The 17,990-nt window shown below is 49.3% G+C and overlaps 2 protein-coding genes across 3 annotated transcripts in view; one reads left to right on the top strand and one right to left on the bottom strand.

Annotated features, from left to right (window-relative positions):
• The window catches only part of LOC147008517 (bifunctional heparan sulfate N-deacetylase/N-sulfotransferase 1-like), a 320,471-nt gene that overhangs the window by 34,450 nt on the left and 268,031 nt on the right, over nucleotides 1-17,990 (top strand). The gene's annotated exons all lie outside the window — the stretch shown is intronic.
• LOC147008518 (uncharacterized) lies at nucleotides 4,595-16,284 on the bottom strand (the record flags this gene model as incomplete). The annotated part of the gene is given in 5 exon segments (XM_085864494.1): nucleotides 4,595-4,686; nucleotides 12,219-12,293; nucleotides 13,554-13,728; nucleotides 14,456-15,972; nucleotides 15,975-16,284. Coding segments are annotated over 5 exon segments (2,169 nt in total), but the record flags the coding sequence as incomplete, so codon positions are not given.

The following is a 17,990-nucleotide window of genomic DNA, read 5'->3' as shown; positions in this document are numbered from 1 at the left end:
CGCGCTCTCGTTCGCAGGGTCGTCGAGTCGGAAAGAGACGCCAGCGGTGAAGGCTGCGTCTAGAGAACGGAGCCCAAGACTTCACCACACGGTCACGTTCTCTTTCTTTGTTTTGGGCTTTTGTGTGAATGTTGTAGCGCCATGTCCCGCAAGTAGAACTGTGTAAGTGCTTATAAATAATAATAATAAACGGTTGTCGTTCTTCTTGTCGTGCTTTTCTTTGCCTTGCATAAATGTATACGTGTATGCCTGCATACGTGCTATGGTAATAAATGTCCTTGTGTGAATGTTAACCCGTTCGTTTGTCCTCTTTCCCCAATTGAACTGCCATCTTGCTTTCGGAATAATAGTGGGCTTTTTAATAGCCGATTAAAAAAAATTAGGTCCAGCGAGGTCTCGCGATAATACACTGCTCGGTTATCCCAGAACGGAACGAACCCCTTAAGCGGTTCGTGTCCATGCAGGCCTCGCTGAGGTACGGTCTCTCGGTAGGCTGCCCGCGCGAATACTTAGGTATATCGATTAATTCGGCGATTGACCCTGTCACGCGCGGTTAGCACATTGACTAGGCTGTGGTGTGCGCTAAGAGCACACCCGTGACTGGTTTTCGGTGTTGTTCCGGAAAGTCGCGACTGAATTGTCCGTCCGGCGGTGGGCGAGACGGCCGCCATTGGCTAAAGCGGCTGTTCGCACGCTGGGCGGGCGGTAAATTCATATATATATGTATATGTATATATATATATATATATATATATATATATATATATATATATATATATATATATATATATATATATATATATATATATATATATATATATATACACACACACGAGGTCCATCTAAAAAGTAACGGGACTGACTTCAGAGAAATTTTATTCCAAAAAATATATTGAAGTCACAGCTTGTCCCCTTCAAAATAACCTCCCTCCAGTCTCACACACTTGTCCATCTTCTTCAACGCTTCGATGCACCCCCGGAAGGCTTCTTCTGGAATATTCCGGAGCTCCGTCGTCACAGCCCTTTTGATGGCCTCCACATCAGGAAATCGGGTCCCCTTGATCACCCCCTTGAGCTTGGGGAATAGGAAAAAATCACAAGGGGCCAAGTCTGGCAAAAACGGGGGGTTGCTCCAGAGTTGGCACGTTCCTCTCCACCAGAAACTGTCGGATGCTCAGGGCACTGTGAGCAGGGGCATTGTCATGCTGGAGCACCCAGGTGTTCTCTCACAGATCCCTCCTCTTGTCCCGGACTAATCTCATGAGGCACCGGAGGATCTCCTTGTACACGTATTGACTCACTGATTGACTCTGTGGTGGAAAGTCAAAGTGGATGATGCCATGAATGTCAAAAAACACGATGAGCATCACCTTGACCTTCAACTTCGACATCCTTGCTTTCTTTGGTCTTGCTGATGCTGGACTTTTCCACTGACGACTCTGCCGTTTGGTCTCGGGATCGTATTCGAATATCCACGATTCATCCATAGTAATGACTCCCGAGCAGGTCTGGATCGTCCTCGAGGCGCTCGATAATGTCTTGACAGACAGTGACTCTTTGCTGTTTCTGGTTCTCGGACAACAGCTTGGGGAACATCTTTGCGCACACCTTGCGCATTTTGAGATTTTCAGTGACGATGCTCCAGACCGTGTCCTTGTTGATGGAAAGTTCCTCAGCAATCATTCTCACCGTGAGTCGATGATCTACGCCAGTGTTTCTCAACCTTTTATGTCCCATGCCCCATTTTGATTTTCAAAAAAATCGTATGCCTCACCATGATTGGAGACACTACAGTATATACTACATATGTATTCAAAAGGCAAAGCTATGAAAGCGATCATATATTGATTCATTAATTCTGAATCCTCATGCCCCACCAAAATATTGCCACGCCCCACCTTAAACACTGATCTACGCGCATCATGTGCTTCACATGCTTGATGTTGTCCGCCGTTCTGCTCGTTGAAGGTCTTCCAGACCGTGGATCGTCTTCAACCTCCTCCCGTCCCTCTTTGAGCCTCTTGTGCCATTCAAATGCACGTGTACTTGACATAGTTTCTTCCCCGTAGACTTGCTGCAGCATTGCGAAGGATTCGGAAGGTGCTTTGCCATGCTTGGCAAGAAACTTCAGGTTGGCTCTCTGCTCACAACTCATAGCGCGACGACTCAGACTGGACAACGTTTAAAGCACGACCTGTAAAAAATCACACTGAGCGCATTCAACCATCACTAATCATATTATTGCAAATTCGTGCCCGCCGGCGTGCGGACGGCCACAAAACTCGGATCGCGGCACGTCGCCCACCGGACAGACAATTCAGTCGTGACCCTCTCGGAACAATGCCAAGAGGTCGTCACGGGTGGGGATTTAACCCCACCACGACCGTGCCAATTGCCCAACCGCGCAGGATAGGGTTGCTCACCAAATTCGATCTACCTAAGTACCTGCGCGGATGGTCGACCGGGTGATCGTACCACGCCACAGGCCGACTCCGGACATGAACCACTTAAGCGGTCTGTTCCGTGCTACAGTGATAACCGAGTGGTGTTATCGTCGGCCTCGACGGTACCGATTAATTACCGGGTGTCTTAAGCCCACTACGAACCCTTTATGTGAAGTAGGATGGAGGGTCAATAAAGACAAGACGAAGCGAAACGGGAAAACGGTTCACACAAAGCGCATTTATTTCCCGGCACACGGAAATCACACATATACAGCCAAACAGTCAAAATGCACATATAGCAACCAAAACAAAAGCAACAACGACGCAGAGTTACTACCGACTACGTGCACACACGGCAACACTTATGCTTTACAGACGGCGCCAACACACATTTACGGCGGACGAGCCGTAAATGTGGCCGCGCGGCTGTGCCCAGACTCCGTACTCCTTGGCGGATTTCGTTGGCACGACGTTTGGAGTGGGGTGGGAACGGGGCCCCCTTTTTGCACTATCTCAGCACGGGGGAAAGGGGGAATTGTTGATGCCCTGGGGGAGGGAGATTGGCTGGCTGGCTTGGGTCCCGCGACGAGCGATCCTACACCGCGACCTTGTCGCCGACCGCCGTCCTTCTCGCCTCAGACCCGAGCCCCTTTGCCTCTTCCCGCAACTCCTCTCAGCCAACTCCAGAACCCAACTCGATGACACACCGATGACTTCGCCACCCGACTCGACTCACTCTCCACCCGACTCGACTCTTCCTGCCACACCGATCACTTCGCCACCCGACTCGACTCTGCTCTCCAACCAAAACTGACTCACTCTGCCTTGCGCTCGCCTTCTTATAGGCCGGCAGGAGCAGCTGATATGCAAATATCCGGATCAGGATGACCTCGGGGGCGGAGCCACGCTCTCCCATTGGTTGGAGGAAAGGGGGCGTGAATCTCCCCTGATCCTAGAATTTGCATATATCGATTTCACACAGACGCGCCTGGAGGCGGGGCCAAGCCGCCCCGCGCTTGCTAATTGGATGGAGCAGAAGTGGGCGTGTAGCGTTTGTGATCCGAATTTTCCTCGGAAAGGCCGCTATTTTCGCTCGTGGCTCGGTGCGTATCGCTGAACAGGCCCAAGACAGCCCGATGCTCAGTGTTCACAGGTGGTGCGGGAATGGCCGTAGAAGGAGAGAGGTGAGGGTGGTGGAGGGTTTTCGGTGGTGGTTTGATGGTTATGGTGCCGTTTGGGAATGACGGTGATGCGATGTTTGCGGGATTGAGTTGTGAAGGTAAAGGTCGTGGCTGTTGGTGTTGTTGTTGTTGTTGTTGTTGTTGTCTGAGGGTTTGAGCGTGGTTGTAGTTGGTGACGATGGCTGGCGTGGTGGTTAAGGTGGTTGATGTGTGATGGCGGTTGAGACGTGGTTGGTCCAAAATAAAGATAGAACAGAAAAACGGATATCTCAAAGCGTTGCAGCCCGAATGAAAACATAAATTCCCTCGAGACAACGGGTTTGGGCTAACTACACATGTAATTAAGAGATATCTCACCTACGGGTCCTGAATGGTGGTTTGCGAATTTCCACAGCCGTAACAATATATTGCTGGAATGTTGCGAAAGACTGTGACGCAATCCATTCATTCAAGTTTTGTTAGTGGAGCACACACCAGGCTCAGTCCCATTACTTTTTCGAAGGACCTCGTGTGTGTGTGTGTGTGTGTGTGTGTGTGTGTGTGTGTGTGTGTGTGTGTGTGTGTGTGTGTGTGTGTGTGTGTGTGTGTGTGTGTGTGTGTGTGTGTGTGTGTGTGTGTGTGTGTGTGTGTGTGTGTGTGTATATATGTGTATATATATATATATATATTTTTAAAATAAATTTATAACAGCCCCCAGAGCTCATTCAGCTCCTACTCCCGCCGCCTCCTCCTCCCAAACATGATCAATGGTAAATATTATTTTAAACTTGCTATGTGTGTTCACAAGCCCGAAATATGACCTTCCCACTGGTATGCAGAAGCACTCAAACCAGATACAGTTTCTCCCTCTTGGAAGTTTGCGTCGATGTTGGGAATGACGTCATCTTCTTTCAAATTACAGACTGCATTAAATAAATAACCAAGCGTGCCATGTTAATACGAGGTAATTCCGCAATGTTTCAAGTCCTTTCATTGATGGGGATGATCGGGGAGCTCGGGTGGAACATACTGTCCACAGGCCTTGCACAGGCCCACATCGTCGGGAGTTTTTTCAGTGCAGGCTGCAAGATATCAACTTTTTGGGTGAGTTGATAAGAAAGTTCTCCAAATCTTTTGTTGTACAGAGGCACACCCCTTTCTCGCAGGTAAATGTCCAAGTATTTTTGGCTTCTTTTGGAAGCTTTGTGGGCCATTATAGGTAACAATCCTTATCTGGCGCACATGATATCCGCTACCTGCCCCAATGATTGTTGTTGCTCGGGGGTTCTGCGCATCCACACCAAGCATTCTGGGGCGGATTACATCATTTTGCAAGGCGTGCATTAAATGGAGGTTTTAGCACCAAAAATTTGAGGAACTGCATTTGATTAGTCCACACTCGCGAAGCAAAATGTGTGGTTTAGCGATTGGTCCCATATATGCATGCGTATGTGCCTGTCTGCATTTTATTATTCCCTTTTTTCTGGAACCACTTGTCGGATTGACACAATTTTCACCATAGGTGTGACTACTCATGTGGAATGATTTAATGATAGTTTTGACGTCATGGATCACGTGGTGTGGCAGCCATGTTGGAAAAAAGGAGAAATGTTGGACCTCTATCTCTGAAACCGCTTCATGGAAAATAATATTGAAACTTGGCACATTTCAAGTCTTCCCCATTGGGAATAAGTGTGATTTTTTTTATATCATGCGTCTTCGTTATGACATGGATAAATTGGTCAAGAGAATTTTTTTATGGTGTCATTGGTCACGTGGTTCAGCAGCCATATTTCAAAAACAAAAACAAACAAAAAAAACCTTCAAAAATCTTCTCTTTAATGGCTGAACAGATCGATGAGAAACTTTTCAGGTATGACCGCCTATCCATGAAGAACAAAAAAGTTCCCCACTGATGATGTCATTGGGCACATGGTTTGACAGCCATATTGGATTTACCCTAAAACCTTGAAAAAAAAAATTCTCCAGAATGGTTGGACGAATTGAGGGAAATCTTCACAGACATGTTCCCCAAGTCTCGGAGATACCAGGATGTTCATGAATAATTCACAAGTCACATGGTTTGACAGCCATATTGGATTGAAGGAAAATATATATTTTTAATCTCTTGAACTGTTGCATCAATCGATGTGAAACTTCAAAATTATGATCAAGTAGTGATGGGAAATATATGTTTTAAATTTCAACCTTATCGAATGCATGGTCTGGAAGCCAGAATTGTTAATGTTTTTGAATCTGCATTCTTTTTTTTTTTCTTTCTTCTTTTTTGTTCAGAAGGCTCACTTGGCTGTGCCTGGATGGGTTTGAGGGTAGAGGAGTAGCAGTGGAAACCCGAGTCTTATCCAGGTTCCTCCTGATGACTTGATCTTTGCTTTTTGCCTGTTTTGGTTCTTTCTGATGACTCTGTTGTGGGCCAGCGGTCGGTGGTGAGAACGACCGCTAGGTTGGGGAGGTTATGCCGTCTCCCACCAGACTTCCCCGGAATTGTAGGCCGTCGCTCCGGATAATTCTGTTAGCTGCGGGTTGCAGAACCGACCGTGGTCGCCAATATCTCGATCGCATGGCATAGGGTTATTTGTCTAGAGCCAAAGTACCAAAGTATTCACACAATCTCGTCTACCGGGGATCCACGCCCTCGGACCGTCTGACCGAACCGGATCACTCTACCAGCTACGGTAGAGTATCAACTTCCACCAACCAACTCCGGCTCGGATGCAGTCGAATGGGCCTGCCCAGGACATTCCGGCTACGATGTACCGATTACCGGGGATGAAACCTTGTCTGAACTCAGACCCGGACCATACTGGACCAAATAAAGAAAGGATGGAAACAAGCTGGGAACATTTCTAATAATTTATGTACAGCAAATACAGACAAGAGAAGCGAGACTTAAAGCGAATATATAAGCAAGGAATATTTGCAATGATGCAAATAAAAACACTTAAACAATTCCTACTTAAAAGACAGGCCCTACACACTCAGATGCACACACAAAAGAAAAGAAACCAGGATTTTATTGTTCCCCCCGCAGCCATGAGGAGAGACGAGCTGGAGGACAGAGTAAAAGAGTACCTGCCGTCGCAGGGAAGCGTGCTCGGAAATGCGGCACCTGGTGGCTAATGGTCGGCGGGGCACGGTCCGGAAGCTCGTGCCAGGCTCGTGGCTCGGGACGGAACCCGTGTGGCGAATTGTCGCCGTTGGGGCACTCGAACTCCGATCCGTCCACATGCTGCCAAAACCACCTTCTCTGTGCAGCCACCGACAAGCGCAAAAGAACACCCACAGCTCCTTTCGTCCACTCCACTTTTGTCCACAGAACTCTTGTCCACTGAACTCTTCGCGCCAACGCCAACGCCAACGCCAACGACACACGACCTTCCGTCCACACCACTCCCGTTTTTCCACCACTCTTCTGACACTGCCCGGGGATATATCTCCTCCCACACGGGGCGGGGCCTTGGCGAGAATTATCTCGCTGTCCGTCCCTCATTGGCCCACGGCCGTACCCTTCCGTGGCGGAGCCGTGGCCCCTGCTCGGTAGCCCCAAATATTCCTCGTGGCCACATGGCCTCGCTCGTGCAGAGAGTAACAGGATCTGCCCTGAGAAAATCGTCGTTCCAGAGGAGTTCGTCTGTGGGGATGGAGCGTGATGGGCTGGTTGGGTCGTGCAGATGGGATGGTAGATGTATGGGATGTAGATGGCTGATGTAATAACCTAACTAAAGACATCACAACGCACGTTTTCGAGTCTCCCACTAGACAAAAAGGAAAGGGACTCTGACTACACACATACTTCACGGAATAACTGACTTTTGGGACCTGAATGTTGAGTGCGCATGGTTTCCAGATTCGTAACAACTCCAATGCAGGACTGCACAGATTTGGTCTTCCATTTGATTTGAATTTCCGTTTTTTAAATTGCATATTTGCTGCCAGAAGAGTTTGCTCACACCAATTCCTTCTCAAGATTGTGTGGGTTAAGTTTTCCGAGAATACCATCTATTTTTTTTTTTTGATTAAGCATGGTAACTCATATATATATATATATATATATATATATATATATATATATATATATATATATATATATATATATATATATATATATATATATATATATATATATATATATATATATATATATATATATATATATATATATATATATATATATATATATATATATATTGTTGCGGATTCGCGCCCGCCGGCGTGCTGACGGCCACGTAACTCGAATCGCGGCACGTCGCCCACCGGACGGACAATCCAGTCGTGACCCTCTCGGACTAACGCCGGGAACCAGTCACGGGTGGACCTTTCGGTGTCACCGCGATCGAGCCAATCAGCCCCCGCGTGGGATAGGGTTGCTCGCCAAATTCGACCTACCTAAGTACCCACGCGGAGGGTAGACCTGGCCGATCGCACCTCGCCGCAGGTCGACTTCGGACACGGGCCACTTAAGCGACCCGTTCCGTACTATCGGGATAACCGAGCGGTGTTATCGTCGACCTCGACTGTTCGATTAATTATCGGGCATATTCAGCCCACTACCAACCCTTTGCGTGAAGCAAGATGAGGATTCAAAGAAAGAAATGACGAAGCGAAGCGGGAAACAGTTCAGCACAAAGCACATTTATTCGCGACGAACGGAAAGCACACATATACAATTCCACCAAAAGCACACAGAAAAGAAAAACACAATTCCATTTACACAAAAAGCAAATATAAAAGCGAAAACACAATGCAGAGCTAATACCGACTACCGAGCACACGGCAACACTTATACAATTCTACTTCACAGATGGCGCCGACAACACATACCCAAAACCAAGGAAAAGAAATACCCTCAAGGATGAGGCGGGCCTGAGGCCGAGACCGGGTCGGCCTACCCGTCTGGTGATGAGACGCGGAGCGGCGATGGCGCCTCAACTCCGCGGGCCTCGCGGACAGCGTCTGGTAGGGGGTGGGAAAGGGGCCCCCTTGGTCGCACTATCTCAGCGCGGGGGGAAACAGGAGGGGGTTGCTGATGCTCGGGGTATAGAGGATCTTTATTATCCCGCGACGAGCGTCTCCACCTCGGCCAGGTCGCGCTGTCGGCCTCCCTCGGGTGCAGCTTCCTGCACGACGCGAGCACCCCCTCGTCTGGTGTCGCCGCCTTTCCACAGCTCCGTCCCCTCCGTTCCGACTCCAACGCACACGACGAGCAGCTCCACCGCCCGCGAAGTCTTGACTCTCTGTTTCCGACTCTCCTACTCTCCTACTCTCCGCCTCTGGACTCTCCTGGACTGACGAACACGGTCCTTTTATCCGCCCCGTAACTTCGCCCTCTCATCTTTGACCCCCTCCCTTCGACCTTTCACCTCGCTCCCCATTGGCCCGAGAAAAAGTGGGCGTGAAGGCTTTTTGATCCATAAATTTGCATATATCGATCGCCCTGGAGGCGGGGCCAAATCGCCCCTCGCTCACCGATTGGACGGCAAAAAGTGGGCGTGTCGTTTTTGATCCGTTTTTGAAGCACAAAAAACCGTGATTTTGTACACGCTGTTCGGCGCGCGCCCTGCACGAGTCCAACACCGGTACCCACAGGCGGCGCAAGAACGGTGGCGATGCGACGGCTGCGAGGTGTGACGTGAAGGTCGTGGCGGTTGTGGTGAAGCGGCGTTGTGGTTGGTGGTTGATGTTGTGGTTGTGGTGGTAATCATGGCGGTTGGTCCAAAATAAAGATAGTAAAAGAAAAACGGCTATCCTGAAGAGTCGCAGCACGCATAAATGACATGTATTCCCACTAGACAACGGGTTTGGGCCTAACTACACATGTACTTACCGAGATACCTCACCTAAGGGACCTGAATGGTGGTTTGCGAATTTGGTAACCACAACAATATATATATATATATATATATATATATATATATATATATATATATATATATATATATATATATATATATATATATATATATATATATATATTGTTGCGGATTCGCGCCCGCCGGCGTGCTGACGGCCACGTCACTCGAATCGCGGCACGTCGCCCACCGGACGGACAATCCAGTCGTGACCCTCTCGGACTAACGCCGGGAACCAGTCACGGGTGGACCTTTCGGTCTCACCGCGATCGAGCCAATCAGCCCCCGCGTGGGATAGGGTTGCTCGCCAAATTCGACCTACCTAAGTACCCACGCGCAGGGTAGACCGGGCGATCGCACCTCGCCGCAGGTCGACTTCGGACACAGGCCACTTAAGCGACCCGTTCCGTACTATCGGGATAACCGAGCGGTGTTATTCGTCGACCTCGACGGTTCGATTAATTATCGGGCGTATTCAGCCCACTACCAACCCTTTACGTGAAGCAAGATGAGGATTCAATGAAAGAAATGACGAAGCGAAGCGGGAAACAGTTCAACACAAAGCACATTTATTCGCGCTGAACGGAAAGCACACATATACAATTACACCAAAAGCACATAGAAAAGGAGAAGAAACACAATATTACACAAAAAGCAAATATAAAAGAGAAACACAATGCAGAGCTATCCGACTACCGAGCACACGGCAACACTTATACAATTTTACTTCACAGACGGCGCCGACAACACATACCCAAAACCACGGAAAAGAACAGAGAACCCTCAAGGATTAGGCGGGCCTGAGGCCGAGACCGGGTCGGGCCTACCCGTCTGGTGATGAGACGCGGAGCGGCGATGGTGCCTCAACTCCGCGGGCCTCGCGGGCAGTGTCTGGTAGGGGGTGGGAAAGGGGCCCCCTTGGTCGTACTATCTCAGCGCGGGGGGAAACAGGAGGGGGTTGCTGATGCTCGGGGTATAGAGGATTTTTATTGTCCCGCGACGAGCGTCTCCACCTCGGCCAGGTCGCGCTGTCGGCCTCCCTGGGGTGCAGCTCCCTGCACGACGCGAGCACCCCCTCGTCTGCCCTCGCCGCCTCTCCACAGCTCCGTCCCCTCCGCTCCGACTCCAACGCACACGACGACCAGCTCCTTCTTGCCAACTCCACCGCCCGCGAAGTCTTAACTCTCTGTTCCCTCTCGACTCTACTACTCACTCGACTGACGAACACGGTCGCTTATATCAGCCCCGTGGCTTCGCCCTCTCATCTTTGACCCCCTCCCTTCGACCTTTCACCTCGCTCCCCATTGGCCCGAGAAAAAGTGGGCGTGAATGCTTTTTGATCCATAAATTTGCATATATCGATCGCCCTCCAACGCCCTGGGGGCGGGGCCAATTCGCCCCTCGCTCACCGATTGGACGGCAAAAAGTGGGCGTGTGTCGTTTTTGATCCGTTTTTGAAGCACAAAATCCGTGATTTTGTACACGCTGTTCGGCGCGCGCCCCGCACGAGTCCAACACCGGTACCCACAAGCGGCGCAAGAACGGTGGCGATGCGACGGTTGCGAGGTGTGACGTGAAGGTCGTGGCGGTTGTGGTGAAGCGGCGTTGTGGTGGGTGGTGGTGGTGATGACAATGGCGGTTGGTCCAAAATAAAGATAGCAAAAGAAAAACGGCTATCCTGAAGAGTCGCAGCACGCATAAATGACATGTATTCCCACTAGACAACGGGTTTGGGCCTAACTACACATGTACTTACCGAGATACCTCACCTAAGGGACCTGAATGGTGGTTTGCGAATTTGGTAACCACAACAATATATATATATATATATATATATATATATATATATATATATATATATATATATATATATATATATATATAATTGCTTTTTGATGATCTTATAAGCTAACCTATGCTTCTTGTCATGGGATTTATTGATGCTACATAGATGTGCATCTTGCAGCATGACAGCTAGCCTTTTGAAGGAATGCAATCTGACTGCTTAATCTGATTGTCTGGATAAACAGCACACTGTGTTCTACAAACTGGTGGTATGCAGTTCCCTTAATTAAATTCCAAGTTTCCAGCTGGGTTGTGGCAGGTGCTTTGAAGATGTCTTCTAAATACTCATTGATAACACCTGCCTTTAAAATCCTAAACCTATGGCCCAGTATAATGCCAACTTTTGGTGCTGTGAAGATGTTTTTGTGAGAAATATTTGTTTTTGCATCGACTTGGGCTCGAGATAAGGTTTGAATCGTGACTTTTTGTGAAATCCTGTAACACATTTACATCATGCCAGGCTTGTGTGATTTCTACCTTGTCAAAAGCATCCGTTTAATCGTATGCTTTTTGGCTGTGTCGGAATGTCAGCCTTTCGGGTGATCACAGTACATATATTGCCAGCGGTCTTCTTTGTGGTGCTGAGTGACCTCTGCCTTCGAGTGATCTCCAATAGCTTTGTGTGCATTTCAGTCTGAGGAGAAATCGATGGATCGGTTTTCTTCGAAGAATGTATTTTGAATTTTGAGCATACTGTTCAATATGTAGATACTACTCTGTGTTTGCAAGGTGAAAGCATTATGTTAACCTCGTCAGTCCCAGAAACATACATGTGATGCAGCTTGTAAATAACTGATATGCTAAAGATTATTTTGAAAATTGCTCAAAAGTGAAAATGGGTCAAAGAAATCCAGAATTATTTTGATTTAATGATTTGAATATTATCACGGAAAACTCACCTTTAATGTGCTGTTCTCCAAAGCCAGTCTTAATGATGACAATATCATGCGATAGCTTCTGGAGAAGTTTTATAGCTGGAGGGAAATCAACTTTGTCGGAAATTGTGAAAGCATAGCTGCAACTTGAACGAATACAAACCTTTGTTTTGGTAGTTCTGCCACCACCCATGCCTTTCTAAACATAGTTGCTTCTGTGGAGTCCATGCTGAGTCTGTGGCACTGAACTTAAAAATAACTCAAAACGGCTGTTCATCTCTGATTTCAAGTCGTGGTTTGAGAGGAATCAAAGCAAGGAATTCCACATTTTAACAAGGAATCTGGATGTTTCCCTATTTTTACAAGGATGTGGTCTATGTTAGAAATGTATGTTGAGCTCTCCTTGTTCAAAGCCTGGTGTTGGCTTAGCGGTTAGGTAGTTGACTTGGGATCCTAGGGTCCTGAATTCTAGTTTGAGTTGGCCTCTGAATTAATACCAGGTGGGGTTGACTCAGCCTGTCATCCTTCCGAGGTCGGCAAAATGAGTACCAGTGTACTGGTAAAGGGACACTGCATCAGTGGCATAGCCGCGTCCCTCACCAATGATGCAACCAGCAGCCATAAGGTTGCGAGAGAGAGACACAGACACAGACAGGCGCACAGACGCACAGACGCACGCACACAGACGCGCGTGCACAGACGCGCAGACACAGACGCGCAGACGCAGACGCACAGACGCAGACGCACAGACGCAGACGCACAGACGCAGACGCGGACGCGCAGACGCAGACGCGCAGGCGCAGACGCGCAGACGCAGACGCAGACGCACAGACGCGCAGACGCTCAGACGCGCAGACGCGCAGACACAGACGCGCAGACGCAGACGCGCAGACGCAGACACGCAGACGCAGACGCGCAGACGCACAGGCGCAGATGCGCAGACGCAGACGCGCAGACGCAGACGCGCAGACGCAGATGCGCAGACGCAGATGCGCAGACGCAGACGCGCAGGCGCAGACGCACAGGCAGAGGGGCAGACGCAGAGGCGCAGACGCAGACGCAGACACGCAGACACGCAGACGCGCAGACGCAGACGCGCAGACGCGCAGAGGCGCAGACGCAGAGGCGCAGAGGCGCAGACGCAGAAGCGCAGACGCGCAGACACGTAGGCGCAGGCGCAGACGCACAGGCGCAGACGCAGATGCGCAGGCGCAGACGCGCAGGCGCAGACGCAGACGCGCAGACGCAGACGCGCAGACGCAGACGCAGACGCGCAGACGCAGACACGCAGAGGCGCAGATGCGCAGACACGCAGACACGCAGAGGCAGACGCGCAGACGCAGACGCGCAGACGCAGACACGCAGAGGCGCAGACGCGCAGACACGCAGACAGGCAGAGGCAGACGCGCAGGCGCAGACGCGCAGGCGCAGAGACGCAGAGGCTCAGACGCAGAGGCGCAGACGCAGAGGCGCAGACGCAGAGGCGCAGGCGCAGACGCGCAGGCGCGCAGACGCAGAGGCGCAGACGCAGACGCTCAGACGCAGACGCGCAGACGCGCAGACGCGCAGACGCGCAGGCGCAGAGGCGCAGAGGCGCAGAGGCGCAGACGCGCAGACGCGCAGGCGCACAGGCGCAGGCGCAGACGCGCAGGCGCGCAGGCGCAGACGCGCAGACGCGCAGACGCGCAGGCGCAGACGCGCAGACGCGCAGACGCGCAGACAGACAGGCACGCACGCAGGCAGACGCGCAGACGCGCAGACAGACAGGCACGCACGCAGACAGACGCACAGACAGACAGGCACGCACGCAGACAGACGCACAGACAGACAGGCACGCACGCAGACGCACGCACGCAGACAGACGCACAGACAGACGCACAGACAGACAGGCACGCACGCACAGACAGACAGGCACGCACGCAGACAGACAGACGCACAGACAGACAGGCACGCACGCAGACCGACGCACAGACAGACAGGCACGCACGCAGACAGACGCACAGACAGACAGACAGGCACACACGCAGACCGACGCACAGACAGACAGACAGGCACGTACGCAGACCGACGCACAGACAGACAGACAGGCACGCACGCAGACCGACGCACAGACAGACAGGCACGCACGCAGACAGACGCACAGACAGACAGACAGGCACGCACGCAGACAGACGCACAGACAGACAGACAGGCACGCACGCAGACAGACGCACAGACAGACAGGCACGCACGCAGACAGATGCACAGAGAGACACGCACACAGAGACAGAGACAGAGACACAGAGACAGAGACACAGAGACAGAGACACAGAGACAGAGACACAGAGACAGAGACACAGAGACAGAGACACAGAGACAGAGACACAGAGACACAGACACAGAGACACAGACACAGAGACACAGAGACACAGACACAGAGACACAGACACAGAGACAGACACAGAGACACAGACACAGAGACACAGACACAGAGACACAGACACAGACACAGAGACACAGACACAGAGACAGAGACACAGAGACAGAGACACAGAGACAGAGACACAGAGACAGAGACACAGACAGAGACACAGACACAGAGACAGAGACACAGAGACAGAGACACAGAGACAGACACAGAGACACAGACACAGAGACACAGACACAGACACAGAGACACAGACACAGAGACAGAGACACAGAGACAGAGACACAGAGACAGAGACAGAGACACAGACAGAGACACAGACACAGAGACAGAGACACAGAGACAGAGACACAGAGACAGAGACACAGAGACAGAGACACAGAGACAGAGACACAGAGACAGAGACACAGAGACAGAGACACAGAGACAGAGACACAGAGACACAGACACAGACACAGAGACACAGACACAGACACAGAGACACAGACACAGACACAGAGACAGAGACACAGAGACAGAGACACAGAGACAGAGACACAGAGACAGAGACAGAGACACAGACACAGAGACAGAGACACAGAGACAGAGACACAGAGACAGAGACACAGAGACAGAGACACAGAGACAGAGACACAGACACAGAGACACAGACACAGAGACAGAGACACAGAGACAGAGACACAGAGACAGAGACACAGAGACAGAGACACAGAGACAGAGACACAGAGACAGAGACAGAGACACAGACACAGAGACAGAGACACAGAGACAGAGACACAGAGACAGAGACACAGAGACAGAGACACAGAGACAGAGACACAGAGACAGAGACACAGAGACAGAGACACAGAGACAGAGACACAGAGACAGAGACACAGAGACAGAGACACAGAGACAGAGACACAGAGACAGAGACACAGAGACAGAGACACAGAGACAGAGACACAGAGACAGAGACACAGAGACAGAGACACAGAGACAGAGACACAGAGACAGAGACACAGAGACAGAGACAGACACAGAGAGACACAGAGACACACAGAGACACACAGAGACACACAGAGACACACAGAGACACACACAGACACACACAGACACACACAGACACACACAGACACACAGAGACACACAGAGACACACAGAGACACACAGAGACACACAGACACACAGACACACACACAGAGACACAGAGACACAGAGACACAGAGACACAGAGACACAGAGACACAGACACACAGACACACAGACACACAGACACACAGACACACAGACACACAGACACACAGACACACAGAGACACAGACACACAGACACACAGACACACAGACACACAGACACACAGACACACAGACACACAGACACACAGACACACAGACACACAGACACACAGACACACAGACACACAGACACACAGACACACAGACACACAGACACACAGACACACAGACACACAGACACACAGACACACAGACACACAGACACACAGACACACAGACACACAGACACACAGACACACAGACACACAGACACACAGACACACAGACACACAGACACACAGACACACAGACACACAGGCACACAGACACACAGACACACAGACACACAGACCCACAGACACACACACAGACACAGAGACACACACAGACAGACACAGAGACACACACAGACACACACAGACACAGAGACACACACAGACACAGACACAGAGACACACACAGACACACACAGACACACACAGACACACACAGACACACACAGACACACACAGACACATACAGACACACATATCCTTGTAATCAGAGGTTTCCTTGTTATGCTGACACTTTAACAAAAGGAATGGTGGGGGGGGGGGGATATTGCAATCAGGTCTGTCTGTCTGTCTCACCATCTCTTCCTAAACAGTTGGGCAAAAATTCACCAATTTTGTAGTTATGATCACCACATGGCACAAATTTGCAAGAGCAGTATCATTTTTTTGCCCCACCTCTCCTGGGGCAATGGGTTGGGGTCAAAAGGCCAAACACCAAAAATATAATTGTGGGCACATTTAAAAATATTTTTAATGAAACTTTGTATGCAATTAACATTGGAGGACTTGTGAATATGTAACGATGTATTGGATTTGACCCCTGGTTCATGCCCCAGATGGTGGGGACTTAGGGTCACAGGGGTCAAAAACAAGATTTTTTTTCTTTCACTCAAAATTTTATAGTGGGTCATTCTTGGTGGAACATTTTGCCAGCTTTCAACTTTACTTTAGGTGGGTGGCGTGGAGATTTGTGATGGCACGCCATCAATTTCTCCCAAGTTGAATCCGCAACTACATCAACATTTGAATCAACAACTATGACAGTTGTTGAATCAAAAAATGCACCCTCATGAAAAATTGTGAATTGCAATATGCAAATTTGCGAGCAAAACTATTTTACAACTCACAACTCAGGTACTGTCCGAATCGTCAAAAAAAGTGTTCATCCACATCCTTATTGTATTGAAAATATTTTTGGTTGGTTTGACCTGCATTAGACATTCTTGCATTGAAACTCTACTGAAAGAATAAAACAAAACAAAAACAAGTTGGAATGATGTTGGAACCATGATGATGTTATTGAATGGCGTATCCACATAACCTCTGCACACATCCTCACGGCATTGAAGAGCTTAATTCAGCTTCCCGTGAGAGCTGTTCAGAAATTCGTGTTCTTTCAAATATATTTTGCTGAAACTGTTTGCCCCCAAATTTTTTTTCACGGGCCTCGTGCAGTTTTAAAATATCAAAAAAACCAGCATGGTGGATGGAATGAAGATCATATAGGAGGGGAAAATGTGTCATGTATGTGGGGGAGGTTGTCATGTTGTAGTGCTGAAATGTTTTTATTCAGGATCTGTTATATTCATGTTGAGTCATTTAATTTTTTTAAAATTAATTTTTCACTTTGTAAAAAGCTGCATTGGATCGATTCAAACGGCTTGAGTGATTGTTTTTTAAACAGTAGGCAACAGATGCAAAAAAAACATAAAACAATACCTTTGTACCAGGAGTGGAAAGCAATTTTAAGATAGGAAAGTCGACGGGGGAATTGGGAAGCATAATGATGAGAGTGAAAGGCTTTTGGGTTATGTTTACTGATGATCAATGCTGGAAAGGACATTGACAGTCCAATCTTGTTGATTAACCGTGTCCATTCCGAAGGGATTGGAGGCTATTGTAATCAGTCTGTCAGTGAGTGTGTGTGAGTGTGTGAGCTTGCGTGTAGATCTGCTTTAATATAGATCGTTCATTCTCAGATCCAACATAATCTATATACCCCGGCGGCATGGTGCAATTAAAATTGATACCGCGTCCACACTGGTTCTCAGATCTACTCTAATCTATATACCTCCAGCAG

The sequence above is a fragment of the Eptatretus burgeri genome, chromosome 18, assembly GCF_056783735.1.
Source record: "Eptatretus burgeri isolate ZD-2024b chromosome 18, Ebu_testis_v1, whole genome shotgun sequence".
NCBI lineage: Eukaryota > Metazoa > Chordata > Myxini > Myxiniformes > Myxinidae > Eptatretus > Eptatretus burgeri.
The sequence above is the reverse complement of the archived record's forward strand: the minus strand, read 5'-3'. Positions and strand labels throughout refer to the sequence as shown.